This window comes from Anas acuta, chromosome 17, assembly GCF_963932015.1.
Source record: "Anas acuta chromosome 17, bAnaAcu1.1, whole genome shotgun sequence".
NCBI classification, from domain to species: domain Eukaryota; kingdom Metazoa; phylum Chordata; class Aves; order Anseriformes; family Anatidae; genus Anas; species Anas acuta.
In genome coordinates, this window is record NC_088995.1 from 15118124 (window position 1) to 15131784 (window position 13661).

Sequence of the window (13661 nt, forward strand, 5' to 3'; positions counted from 1 at the left end):
TGCTGGGCCTGGAGAGGCTGCAGGTGGGATCAGGACATGGTGCCTACTGCTGTGCCCCTCAGCCCCGGCAGCACGCAGCAAGGCCACCAGCAGCGCAAGACCCGTAGCAAGTGAGGCCCTTAGGCTGCTCATCCCAGTGCCCAGGCCTTGGATACATCCCTGTTTCAACTGGATCTGGAGAGCCAAGACCTGAGGTGCCGAAAACAGCCTGCTCCATCCATGAGCGTGCCTGTGGAAAAAAAAAAAAAAAAAAAAAACTTTAAATTTTTTTGCTTGTATAGTTGCAGAGGCACCTGTGGGGCCACAGAAGTGCCAACTGACACACGTGGGGCCTGGGACAGCCCTGTGGCTGGGGGGGGCACTTCCTTCTGCAGCCCCCGGCCGGAAGTCCAGAGCCACCAGAAGCGCCCTCAGCACTCCTCAGCACCCCTCAGCGCCCCCCAGAGACCCTTCAAGACCCCTCAACGCCCTTCTGGGTTTTTGCCCCCCTGCCCTCCAGGGCTCTCCGAGAGTCACACCTACCCCGAACACCTGGCCAGCCCCTCACGGCCGAGGCAGAGGCGCTGACGGGCAGCTCAGAGCGCAGCCCGCCAACCGTCCACCCCCCATCGCCCCCTCCCGCCTGCCACCGCCCCTCAGGCGGCTCCGCGCTGCGGACGGATCCCGCGCGGTGCGACGCTGTCGGCGGTGATTGGCTGTCGCGCGCCTGGCCCCACATCAGCCCAGAGCCCGCTCTCCTCACGGCTAAGCTGGGCGCCAAAGAGCTGACACCAGGGGGAGCCAATCGGCGCAGGCGTTTGACAAGCCCTCTTCTCGGATGGCCAATGAGGTGCCGGATCAGAAGGAGGTGCGCCAAATCGGAGGGGAGCTCTCAGCCTCTGTTCGGCGGGCGAGTGTGTGGGGGGGTGTACCTGCCTGGTTTCCCTCAGCGCTGAGAAGAGCCAGGCACGCACCTGGGGGTACCGATTTTATTCGTTTTAAGCTCAACAAGTGACAGCAAAACAGCGGCTTTCCCCACCCAAAGTAACCTATGCATCTAAAAAGAAAATGTGGAGCTAAATCACTTGAGAAGGGACCCCAAAATTCCCCTCCCTGAGATGGAAAAGATGTATTTTAAAACTGACACAATTTCTGGTCAAGGAGACATAGGCACACTGGCAATTTTGTGATAAAATTTACGTTTTAGGAAAGCTCAGCAGCCCTCTTGCTTCATGAACAGCAGTTTTACTGCTCTGTCTTTATGTAGAGTCATTTGTGCCCCTGTGTTCCTTGCCACCAGTCCACTTTTTCCTTATCCAACTTGTTTTTTCTTCTTTCAAGAATGACTAGAAAAATGGGAAGAAAAGGGAAGGAAAATGAAACAAGCCTTTCACAAGAAGATGGGCATTAGGAGGAAAGCAGTGACTACTAAAAATAGTTTGGAGACTAGATTAGAGTAGCTAGGGGAAAGTAGCCTGAATAAGATTAACTGGAATTCACCATTTTCAAATCTTTAAAATCTTCACTTTATATCTAATAATAGTAATAATAGGTTATAAATTAAATCACATTTTCTGCTCTACGCTAGATTAAGGACCCTTCAAAAGACATTTCAGAAATGATTAGCAGTGATGATGATGACAGTACTACCTCATTTGTGGTCTCTAAGGTAACTAAATTGCAGTCAATCTATGAAATTAAAGCAAGTGATAAAATCACTGTGTGTTAACAGTTTTGTAATAATACCTCATGGCAAACTATCCTGTGTTCTCAGGATGAGCCCACACCTGCATTAGGAAATCTGAAGATGTCAGAAAGTTTTACAAACCCCCTTATTCAGAACAGCTACCAGCTGGTTAATACGTCTGTAGAAGAATGAGAAACTTTTGGTTCACTTGGCATCCTTGATCTCTGCAGCCTCCGAATGGTGTCAGAAGTACAAGTAACCAGAATCAAAATCAAAAGTATTTGCAGAGAGGACAGAATAATAATAATTAAAAAAGAAAAAAAAAATCAAGAAAAGACTCACAGAGATAACATCAAAGCATTAATAAAAAAGGCCCAAGAAGACAAGAGGTCATAAAGTGATCAGTTATGGCAAATTGAGGCTTTGAGATGAAGTAAAGATGGAAAAGTAAGGGTCATTGAGGTTAAGGATTTGTCCACCACAACACCACTTGTATTTCTTAAAGGCTATAACAATTTATTTCTTAAAAAGAGAAAACTCTATGATGTGACAAAACTTTGACATCTCAATTTATTCCCAAACCATTTCAGAATGTTGTCAAATCTCTATATCTGAAGAAGACAATTTACACAGTCTCCAGATCAGGAAAACACGGAAGTATTTTCTGTTGAGGGATTTTTGAAACAGCAAAAATCCCATGGCTTGCTGTAGCTGAGCAAACCAAGCTACCAGGGCAACTATGAGAAGTTCCCATGACAGTGTTCCCACATCGCCCAATTGAGGAATTTAGAAAAATATTGTTACCAGCAGCTGGCTTCAAGGACAAGGTCTATGTGACTGCTAATCACAAGGGGGTTGTTTTCTTGCAGATGGGGTTGTTTTCTTGTAGTTGTTTGTCTCAGTGCTTTTGACCAATAATCTTGTGTGAAATACTGTCCACCCCTGTTAAGTTCACTATAAAAGTTAGGCTATTCGGGCAATAAAATGGAGCATGATCTGACTCTACTGGTGTCTGTCGTGCTTTTGGCCGTGCTTCCTGCAACAATTTTCATAATTCTTTTGTGTAGTGAGACCCTAAGGAGAGGATCTTTCTAGAAGCCTCACAGTTGTCCTAATAAAAAGTTCATTGTGGTTAAAGAAAAATGAGATCAATATTTCATTTCATGATGCAATGTATTCTTTGAGCAGACATGATCTCATTTATTTAAACAAGAGAAAGGTGAAATACTGCATAATTTCATAAGAGCTGTGGATATGGTGAGGTGAATTTATCTGAAATAGGCTCATTGAGACAGGTCAGGAAATCAATTACATACCAGGGAAGACTCCAAAATTATCCTGACCTTCTACGAAGGACAACCATGAGCACAGGTTTCCAAAGGTAACCACTAAAATAGACCTCCAAGCCTCTGTGAAGAGTGGATGGAAAGAAACAACAAAAGCTTTTCAGAAGTAGTTATGAGGGGGAACCCACAATGAAAACTCATGCAGACAAATAGGAACTGTCCCAGATTCTCAGAAACAAAACTTGTTGGACCAAAAACAGCGCAAGAGGATGCAGAGAAGGCCATGCCAACTGGAAGCAAATAGAAGAATTATAACTGGCACCAAAAACAACATCACGTTACAGGTGTGGTTGTGTACCACAAGGTTCTTTACATGCAAGAAACACCCCCGAAGTGGACATCTTGTGCTAGGAGTCAAGGCAGAGCATGACACTGAGGGCAGATAACCAGAGATCTCGTAAGAACCTCAAAAATACCTGTCATCGGTTACGAACTCATTTTGGAAGAGTAGGAGATAGATGTCAGAATATACACGAGTGTTAACAGATCTGCAGTTTGGGGACTGTCTTAAAAGAGAATGGAAATACCCTCTATAAATATATAAAGAATCTATATCCTACCAAAATCAATTAAGAGCCTAAGTACCTTCCTGGATCTGAGCCAACCCTTTCAGGGGCAATTATAAATAAATGTTAAAAGGTCCAGGCCATTCTACTAAATGTGAAAATAAGTGTTTTGGCCAGACTAAAAGCAGAATAAAGGCAATAATCAAGAAATCTATATTCTAGATGTCTTCACAACTGCTTGGTAATCACACTTAGGCTCAGCTATGAGGTTGAAGCACCAAGGACACTGGGTGCAGTATCAAAGAGAGATACATGTACATGGAGTTAACCCAGCAACTGGAAGAGCCACAGGGTTGTAGTGGGTTTACGTGGCAAGGTTTTGGTAGCAGGGGGCCATAGGGGTGGTTTCTGTGAGAAAGATCTAGAAGCTGCCCCATGTTTGGGAAGGGCCCCATTGTTTTCCAGAGCTGAGCCAATAAGTGATGTTGTTTTGCGCCTCTGTGAGAGCATATTTAAGACAGGGAAAAAAACGCTGCGCCACACAGCAGCTGGGAGAGTGAAGGGAGTGAGGAACGCCACCAAGGTCAGTGTAGAAGGAGGGGGAGAGGTGCCCCAGGCGCTGGAGCAGAAATCCCCTGCGGCCTGTGGTGAGGACCATGGTGAAGCAGGATGTCCCCCTGCAGCCCAGGGAGTACCACGGTGGAGCAGGGTTCCACGCTGCAGCCTGTGGAGGAGACCACAGTGGAGCAGGTGGCCCTGCACCGATGGAGGCTGTCGCCTGTGGAAGACCCCTGCCGGAGCAGATTCCGGGCCGGACCTGTAGCCCGTGGAGAGGAGCCCACGCAGGAGCAGGTGACCTGGCAGGAGCTGCTGCCCGTAGGAGAACCAGGTTGGAGCAGTTTTCTCCTGAGGGATGGACCCCGTGGTACAGACCCATATCTGGAGCATTTCTGGAAGAGCTGCTGCCTGTGGGAAGCCCACGCCAGATCAATTCATCAAGGACTGTATCCCGTGGGAGGGACCCCACAGCACAGGGGACGAGAGTGACCGAGAAGGAGCGGCAGAGAAGTGGTGTAGACTGACCATAACCCCCATTCCCCCATTCCCCTGCACTGCTCGGGGGGAGGAGGTGGAAGAGGGTGGTTGGGGGGAAGGTGCTTTTGGTTTCTTTCCTTTGTTTCTCACTTCTTTTGCTTGTTAGTAATAGGCAATAAATCTTACTATCTATCTTCTTATGCCGAGTCTGTTTTGCCCGTTACAATAATTATTGCGTGATTTTCTCATCCTTATCTCAACCCTTGAGCCCTTTTCACATATTTTCTCCCCATTCCTCTTTGAGGAGGGGGAGTGAGAGAGCGGCTGTGGTGGAGCTCGGCTGCCCACTCGAGCGGAACCACGGCAAGGGTGTACCCTAACTCTGTGGCAACTCCCCAGGAAGGGGCAGGGGGCAGCAGAGGTCTGCCCTGTGGAGCATCACAGTGTCAGGATTCCCCCATGCCTTCAATTTACTGTTGGTCAATTTAGCAAACATTTTCTGCCCCAGCTTGTTGCAGAATCTACATTTCAACCCTAAATGTTATAAATGAGGTCTCAAGTCAGTCTGAATTTTTTAATATTTATAAAACAAATGTTTCTAAAAGGTATAAAAGCTATAAAAGCTATAAAAGGTATAAAAGGCAAGTAAACAGCGCTGGGTGTGCAGGGAGTCTATGCTCCACCAACACACACACACGAACATCAAACATTCTAAATACATGTATACAGAACATTGCTTTCCATAATAACCCGAGTATGCCTATACATACATACAATCAGGATAGGTAACAAACAATCCTTTAAGTTCCATAACTTAACAGTCTCCATTTTCCATTCTTCGGGCCTTATGTATCCCGTTCTTCCCAGATTGAAGAAAAACATGTCCATCTCCTTGTGAAGGCCAAGAGGCCTGGGTCAAAAGGCACGTCCAGGTCAGCAGGGGGCGTAACAGCAAAAGCCTTCGATGGCTCTGGCAGCAGAGGGGCTGATGGCATAGCAGTCGGATCAGTAAAGGAGCCCGCGGCTCCCTCACTGTCTGGCAAACCACACGTTTCTGACTGTGGTCCCACACGGCTCTTTAAGGCCTCAGAGACTGCTCGCCAGGTGCCGAGGAATCCCACTGCAACCTTGTCGTTTTTAGTTGCAGAGTCCCACACCTTGACCTCAGTTTGGTCCCATATTTCAGGCTCATGAACTGTCCGATTGTTAATAAGGAGAATAAGCTGTAAGGTTACCAGGACAGTCTCTGTTCCTAAGGACATACGATTCCCCATAATACACAACTGCTTACCAGCGAGAGGCAGTTGTGTGCCGGGTCCGCTTCTCTCAGCTCAAGCTTCTCTCCAGCTCCGGTGCACCTATTTCCAGCGACTTTCTGTACAAGCTTCTCTGAGCGGTTTGCTGAGTTTGGCCAAACCTGTCTTCGTGAAGCAATCAGTGTGCCTGCTCCCGTCCTGGTCTCCATTCTGCCAGCCTGTTCCTCTTCACTTCTTTTTCCTGCTTCTTTATTGATGTAACTTCATCGTGCTGCCTTCTTTTTTATCTTGAGGGCACTTTCCCCTCTTATGCCCTTCTCTCCACAGCAGTTCTTTTCAAAACAACTTTTCACTGGTCAATCAACTTTGAATGTAACAACAACAGCAAACACACAGAAACATCCATGCCTTAACAGCTGGAGAACAAGAGAACCAGATGGAGAACAAGAAACCCCAGGCTGCATGGAGTCTCCTGAACCACCCTTCTTTGTTCCCTCTAAACTCTTTTATATTCCTGATGGCCACCTAATCGTTAAGAGTCTAATGTTATCTCAGTCACGGGGTTTTCCAACCCCCATGGCCACATTCCTAAATCTCCCCCTTCTGTATTAATATCAACCATTTTCTCGACACAAATTACCACTCCATATATAACACTAAAGATCCTTTTTATTATTATTATTTATTTTTTATTGCCATCATTGTGTTCCTATCTTGTCTAAGTCTGGCTCCTGTCAATTAACAATGAATCAAAATGTGCCACAAAGCCCACAAAATACTTTTGTAACTCAAGGGGATACTTCACTCTGCTAACATCCTGGTTTCACTACCCAGAAGGAGCGGATAACTTTGTCTAATCTATACTTGACAGCTGGTCTTTTGTTGGTCTGGTTACTCAGGGAGGATCATCATAAAACCTGACAGAAGAGGGAGTCACGCATTTAAGTGCTTTCAGCATTACATCTGAGTAAAAGTGTCTCGAGAGTGAAGGACACAAGAGTCATCCAGAACCCCCTGATCTGAAGTTAAAAGTATTGAAAAGACAAGATGTCATTTTTTTGGCATTAGGCCTATAATATTCCCTTTGTTTTTTGGGGACTGCACATGGGAGTGTCCTTGGAGAGTGATATTCAAATTGGAAAGGCAGCTCACTGTACTCTGGAGATTGTGACAAGTCCCAAGAGCCCAGACAGATAGGATCTTTGGGAGGAGAGGACTGGGTGGGCCAAGACGTTGATCATGAGTCAGCAATGTGCCCTTGCAGTGAGGCCAACAGCATTCTGGGCTGCTTTAGCAAGAGCACAACCAGAAGGTCATGGGAAGGGATCCTGCCCCTTGGTTTGGCACTTGTCAGACCACAGCTGGAGCAGCACGGCTGCATGGTACAGGGAGGATATTGAGGCACTGCACCCAGTGCAAAGGACGGCACCGAGCTGGTCAGGGCGCTGCAGCACAGGGCTCCTGGAGGAGGCAAGGCATGACTTTATCTGCCTCCAGAAGCAGAGCCAGACCCTTCTCAAAGCCAACAGATGCGAATGGGGCATTGTGATTATGTCCTGGGGTAAGCAGGATGGTGGGGCAGGATGGCCTCCCTTGCTTGGAGGCTGCAAGAGGAGATGGATAAAAAGATTACGATAGGGATTTCTGGGGGTTAATTGCTTAAGGGATTTTTTTTTGGGGGGGGGAAGGGGATACAGGGAAGGCGGGATGCAGTGCCCTTTCGTGCACCGCCTCCCCCTTCTCCGCATCTCCCCACCCGAAAAAAAGAAAAAAAAAAAAAAGGCGGGGTTCTGGGGGAGGCCGGTGGAGGGCGCCACGATCGCGGCGAGGCTCGGGCGGCCATGGCGGCGGGGAGGCTGCTGCTCCTCGCCCTGCTGCTGCTGCTGCTGCTTCTGCTGGGGGGCACGGCGGGACCCGGAGCCCGGGCAGCCCGCAGCCGGGGCTCCGAGAAGCAGAACAGCCTCCGCCGCGCCGCCAGCGGCCTCTACCAGGGAGTCAGCGGCCTCTTCGGGGAGGACAACGTGCGGGCCCTGCAGAAGGTGAGGCGGCGGGCGCTTCCCCTCCACCCCCACGCAGCCTCCTCGCATCTCCCCCTCCCCTCCTCCGCTGCCTCACTTCTCGTCGCCCTTCCCTTCGTGGCCTCCGCTGGCCCGGAGGTTGCAGGGGCAGAGCATCGGTGGAGGCCGCCTCCCGCCGGAGCCAGGAGCTGGGCCTCGGCCTCGGCCCCTGCCCGAGCCCCCGCTGCGGCCGGAGCCTCACTGCGAGAAGGAGAAAGGGCAGGGGGAGCCTCGGCGTTGAGCAAACGGTGGAATAGAGAGGATGAAGAGGCCTCTAATTTAGGGATGGGGAGGCCGGGTCAGCCCGCTGCCTCCCTCCGGCTGAATGCGGCCGGCGTGCAGCAGCACAGCTCCTGTAGGGGCTTGCAAGGGGTGAGGTGGGCACGCAGGCACAGGAATTCGTCCGCTGGCCGGGAAGAAGAGATGCTGCTGGATGCACCCAGGAAGCCACTCGAGGCACCTTGGTGTGATGACCGGGGCCTCTTCCAGCTGCCCGATGAAACTGATTCCCTTCACCCCTGTCCATTCCTTGTACTAAGTGTTTTCTTTCAACTTCAGCACAACAGTAAAGCTAACAAAAGCTATTCAAAAATCCTATTAACATATAGGTTTACATGCCAAAATACCTAAATTAACCTCGTAAATTTATGATCTGCAGACTTAAAAAAAAAAATACAGTTATATCTTTTGCCTTGCGGACTTGAAAATATTCTGCAATTTCTGTTTAATGAATTATAATTCTACTCATGACTAGTAAGTTGCAAGTGTGTTTAAGGAATTGAGGATTTTTTTTTAATTTTCAATTTTATTTCTCAGTTTTTCTCAAGGTTGACAGAGAGGTTTGTGAATGGGGTGGATATATTAATGGACACATTCTGGAGAATATGGACTGATTTATTAGATGTTCTTGGAATTGATGGTAAGTGTAATGCTTGTTAACCTGTGAAAGATATGGGCGTGTATCACTGCTTACATGAGTGGGAAAATAATTACGTTTTATTGAACATCCACCAGTATTATATCTATCTATTTTACGTGGCTTTGACTTTGCTGTTAGTAACCTCAAACAAGAGGTGTAAAACCAACCACTCTGTTTTGGCGTATGTATCTACTGGATGTCTGTAAAACACGTTACAGGTCATGGCTGATTTCTTGTTACTAGCATTAAAAGGATTCCATTGGCTAGGAACCATATACAAAAAAAAAATAAAATAAAAATGAAGAAGGACTAGAAGAAGGAAAGATGCAATTGAGAGCCTTTAGAATATAAATTTTACAAAGCGGGTTCTTTATGTTTAATGCGAACTTAGACCTTATGCCTGACGGCGGTTTGTCCGTAAACAATCTTCAGTGCCTCTACTTCAAAGGAATTCAATCACATCATTAGAGCTGGGCCAGTGCTTTGAGGATGATCCATCCGGAAATGGATGAACTAGCTCTACCCCTTATTTTGGAAAATCACAGTCAGGGTCCCACGATGTGACTTTGGAAGCTGTACTTGCTTTTTTGCCATTCTCACTTTTGAGTGCCCTCGTTAATATTCTGTAAATTTTCCTTTGTTTTTCAGCCTCCAACTTGACTCATTATTTCAGCCCAGCAGCAATTGCCAACAACCCAACCCGTGCTCTTCTGCTGATTGGTGCCATTTTACTTGCCTACTGGTTTTTATCTCTCTTCCTTGGATTCTTCTTCTATCTCCTGCACATGCTGTTTGGTCGCTTTTTCTGGATTGCGAGGGTTGCCCTTTTCACCCTCTCATGCGTGTACATCCTGCAGAAGTATGAAGGTGACCCAGAACACGCAGTCCTGCCTCTCTGCTTTGTTGTAGCAGTCTACTTCATGACGGGGCCTGTGGGATTTTACTGGAGAAGAAACAGCAACAGCAGCCTTGAGGAGAAGATGGACCACCTGGACAGTCAGATCAGACTTCTGAATATACGTCTCTCTAGGGTGATTGAAAACCTGGACAGAGGCAGTGACCAATGAACCAACCCTACAGACCACTGTACACCAGCTCTAGAAAATTCCTAAGCACTGTCTCATTTGAAGTTACAAAGCAACAAAGCATCACATGGTAAAAAGTGTGCAAAGTTATAACTTTTCATCATGTGTAAGACTAATTTATCTAGATTATACACTCAGCCATTATACTTGTAGGAAGAAAAATTAAGCTATATATTCAGAGTTTTATCCAGTACTAGAATTTTATCAGTAGATAAACGCTTACTTTTACAAGCATTTAAAAACATCTTTTATAAATTTTTTATAAAGCAAATTGAGTAGACTTTCAAATACTGAAATTGAGCTCAACATATGCAAATTTGACATTAACAAGTTAAAAAGAAAAAAAAAATCTCAAGCTACCAAACACTTGTATTGAGAAGTAACTGCTGTGGGTCCACTTTTTTTTTTTTTTTTTTTTTTTTTTAAGAATCACAAATGTTCTCCTTTTGTAGTTAGCTTATTTCATTGACTCAAAGTTGCCTTTCATAGAGTAGCTGATGAATAAATTTTCTGGTATCCAGGCCAAAAAATTCACACTATAGATTCTTAATAGGAGGTGTGGAATGAGGGAGGATGATCTCATAAATTTGAAGTCCTGAAATGCCAGTCCCATATGAGGAATTGAGAAGTGCACATATGGCTTTATTTCATTGCTTTTCCTATCAGGAACTGATATTTTGATGTTTGGAAGGAATCCTGTTTAATAAGTTGACACAAAGGAAGAGATGTAGTGTGAGAAATCAAAACTTACATTTGATCTTCGTAATGAAGCACATTCCAAGCATGGAATAAAATGTGATTTTTAACACCAGGACCCACGTACTTTCTCAAAAAAGGCAGCAGTTAAAACATCTGCAAATGTATTGTTGCTTAAAGCTTTCTCAGGACCAATAAGCGGCAATAAATTATCTTCAGGAAGATCTGGATTTTGTTTCTAAAATTGTGATAGTTTTATAGGAGCTTTTTGCTTGAAGTCTGTGTCCTCACTCTTGGGTTTCAGGCAGTGAGTCCCCTTACAGGAAGGGTGTATTAAACAGTCATATTTCAGTGCAATGTAGGAGCTTTGAAGCAATTTTATTTTTGAAGGATTTAGGTATTTGTAACCTTATAATTAACTAGCTTGGTAGACGACCACTGGCTTTGTAAGGTTTGCTGTAATGTACTGAAACAAAGGTAACCTCAGGGAGGAAGGCCTTGTAAGTGGTTTAATGTAGTAACTGATAGCATTCAAGACTATAATGGGATGGGAGGGGAGGGAGAACATCTAATTCCTTAGTGATGAGCACAGTACCAATAGCAGGAGAGGTAAAATGGACCACAGCTGAAGAAAAACATATTTCCTAGTATCTGAACGATTAGGTAAAGAAAAGCTGCAACAAAAATTGGTGCATGATAGGGACTGGCCAAAAAGCAAGGGGAACAGATATGAGTAGATGATGTATGTGCCGTGGATTTGCCAGTGAGTGCCCACTGCGGCGGGACTGACGTGCATGGCTGAGCACGGCGTGGTGCTGGGTCTTCAGCGTCTTGTCTCATTGGGCACAAGTTCACTGGATGTGGCGCTTAACTGAATGTAACTGTGGGGTGAATTTATTTTTCTCTTTGTGCTGAAGTTTAGCACTCTTCTTAAAATTTGTGTTACTTGCCTAAGCTCTTTTGATCTGTATGTGATGTTTACATGAATGATGACTTTAAAATCAATTTTTATGGCCTTCACGCCAACCTGTGGTCACTTCAGTTCAATGTGGTTTAAGTTCACGTGCAGTTGACATTGTTGTAATCAGTTTTGTTTTTTTTTATTGCATCTGCAAATTAATCTGACCCAAGGAATGCAAAGAGTTGCAAAGCAACCGCTTTTTATAACTTAGTCTTTCCCATAAACAGATAAGTACTATGGCAACAAACAGCCTGCTTTGTAAATCTGAAAGTTGAACTTACTTATGCATTTTTAAAGCTCGCTTTCCGTTAGTATTACAGTCTTCCCTGTGAATTCTGTTTTCCCTGCTGTTGTGCACCAAGGACTGAGCTAAAACAGCAACCTGGAAATTAGGAATTGATTAGCAAAGATGGTCAAGTCTTTGTGTTTTGCTGAATCTGAGGCTTGAGGACCAAAGTCTGCAAACCTTGCTCATGTAAATGGCTCTATTGACTTCAAAAGAACTATGTGCATGAGCCAGTTTTGCATAGATTGTATTTTTTGTAATCCATATTCAATGTTGAAATTAAAAGTACTGAATCGTTTATATATTAAGAGCTGTCTATTAAAAAGATTACTTTAAAAATACTATATAAAAATTAGTTTGGGTTATAGTTTCTCCCTGTGTCTGTAATTGTTTCTTAGTTTTGTAAAAATCAGCCCTCCTATATTAATACTCTTAATTTTGATCACCCTGCTGCTTGAAAAAATATTTTTGTATTCACTTGCACCCCATGTATAGCAAAATGTTATGTGAAAAGCAGTATATATAAAATTGGATATTTTTAATCAGTATTTTTCCCAGTGCTGTTTTCACGTTAGACAAATTCGAAAGTAATGAATTTTTTTAAAGCACAATCTAGTCTTCAATATATATACGTTAAAATGCTCTGTATTTTTAAACATGCACTATAGTGAAAACGCTTTTGGGACATGAATGTGGTATTATATTTAATCTCTTTCAACTTACTTTTGTAAATACCTTTACAGATACTTCCCATACGAGTCATCTAGTTTATCCATCCGTTTTTTGCTGTTTTTTAGAACTCGTTCCAGTGACAGTGGTTGCACTGCTCTTCCATTGCCATGGATGTGAGCAGCTTGTATTAATGCAGAGAAGTGCAGGTATTGCCTGTGGGTAAGCCCAGGCACAGTTTCTGCCAGATGTGCCCGTGGCAGTGGTGAGGATGGGAGTAAAGCCCAGACCTGAAGCTCCCAGGCTTTGGCTGCAACCCCCGGGCAGCTTTGCAGGAGGTGGGCAGCAGCGTCTGTGTTCCTGCAGTGCTGTCACCTTGGTGAGCAGCTCTTAGAGCAGCACAGGCTGGGCTATCTGAGGGCAGGGAGAGGTGCGTAACTGTGATGCCTGCCCTCAGATCTGAAGGCTCAGCACCTCAAATGCTTCCTATTTACCTTCCTGTTTTCAGCAGCTGCTCGGAGGAGTGTCACCTTACTCACTGGCTGACACAACAGTGAAAGATGGGCTTCAAACTGTCTGGTATCAGAAATTCCAGGAAGGTCTTTAAGTGTTGTAAGCTCCATGCTTTGAGACCTGATGTTTGAAACTACTGTAGTATTTTCAATACATGAACATCTTTGCTAAACTAACAATTTAGCAATTTCTTTGAGAGTAGACACCTTACCTATAGATAACTGATCTGTTGTACGCAGAGTGTAACGCTTTTACAAGTGGTATTGGATGTCAGAGTACCATGTATACAACCTGGTGTAGTTCAATGCTGTACTTAATAGCGTGTCCTTCAAATTGTGACTTGCTTTTCAAGACTCGTTGCGTAGTGAATGTGGAAATTAGACCCGTGTAAACCTTAGCTCTTTGATGGTGTACAAGTTTTTTAGGTGTGATTTGCCTCACATACTGATCTGTATTTGGCAGCTAATGACGTAAACGACCGTAAGTTCTCTTTGTCCGGGTTGGAAAATAAAAGGTTTTATCGTATCTGCATGTATTTTAAACTTTTGGATAATTCCATCCACCTGTGATGACAGCACATTAAAAAATCTTGCCTTTTTAATCGGTGGTTGTCTTTACTGCGGGCGTGTGTGGCGGTGGTGGAGACGGGGCGGGGGCCGGTCTTGA

The 13661-nt window shown here is 45.1% G+C and overlaps 1 protein-coding gene across 1 annotated transcript; it reads left to right on the plus strand.

The window, feature by feature from the left end:
- Positions 1–7596: 7596 nt before the first annotated feature.
- On the plus strand, positions 7597–13596 carry BRI3BP (BRI3 binding protein). Its single transcript, XM_068701278.1, has 3 exons — positions 7597–7848; positions 8683–8785; positions 9434–13596. Exons 1-3 carry the CDS (start codon positions 7651–7653, stop codon positions 9850–9852), a joined length of 720 nt encoding a protein of 239 aa, XP_068557379.1. The 5' UTR covers positions 7597–7650; the 3' UTR covers positions 9853–13596.
- Positions 13597–13661: the final 65 nt, after the last annotated feature.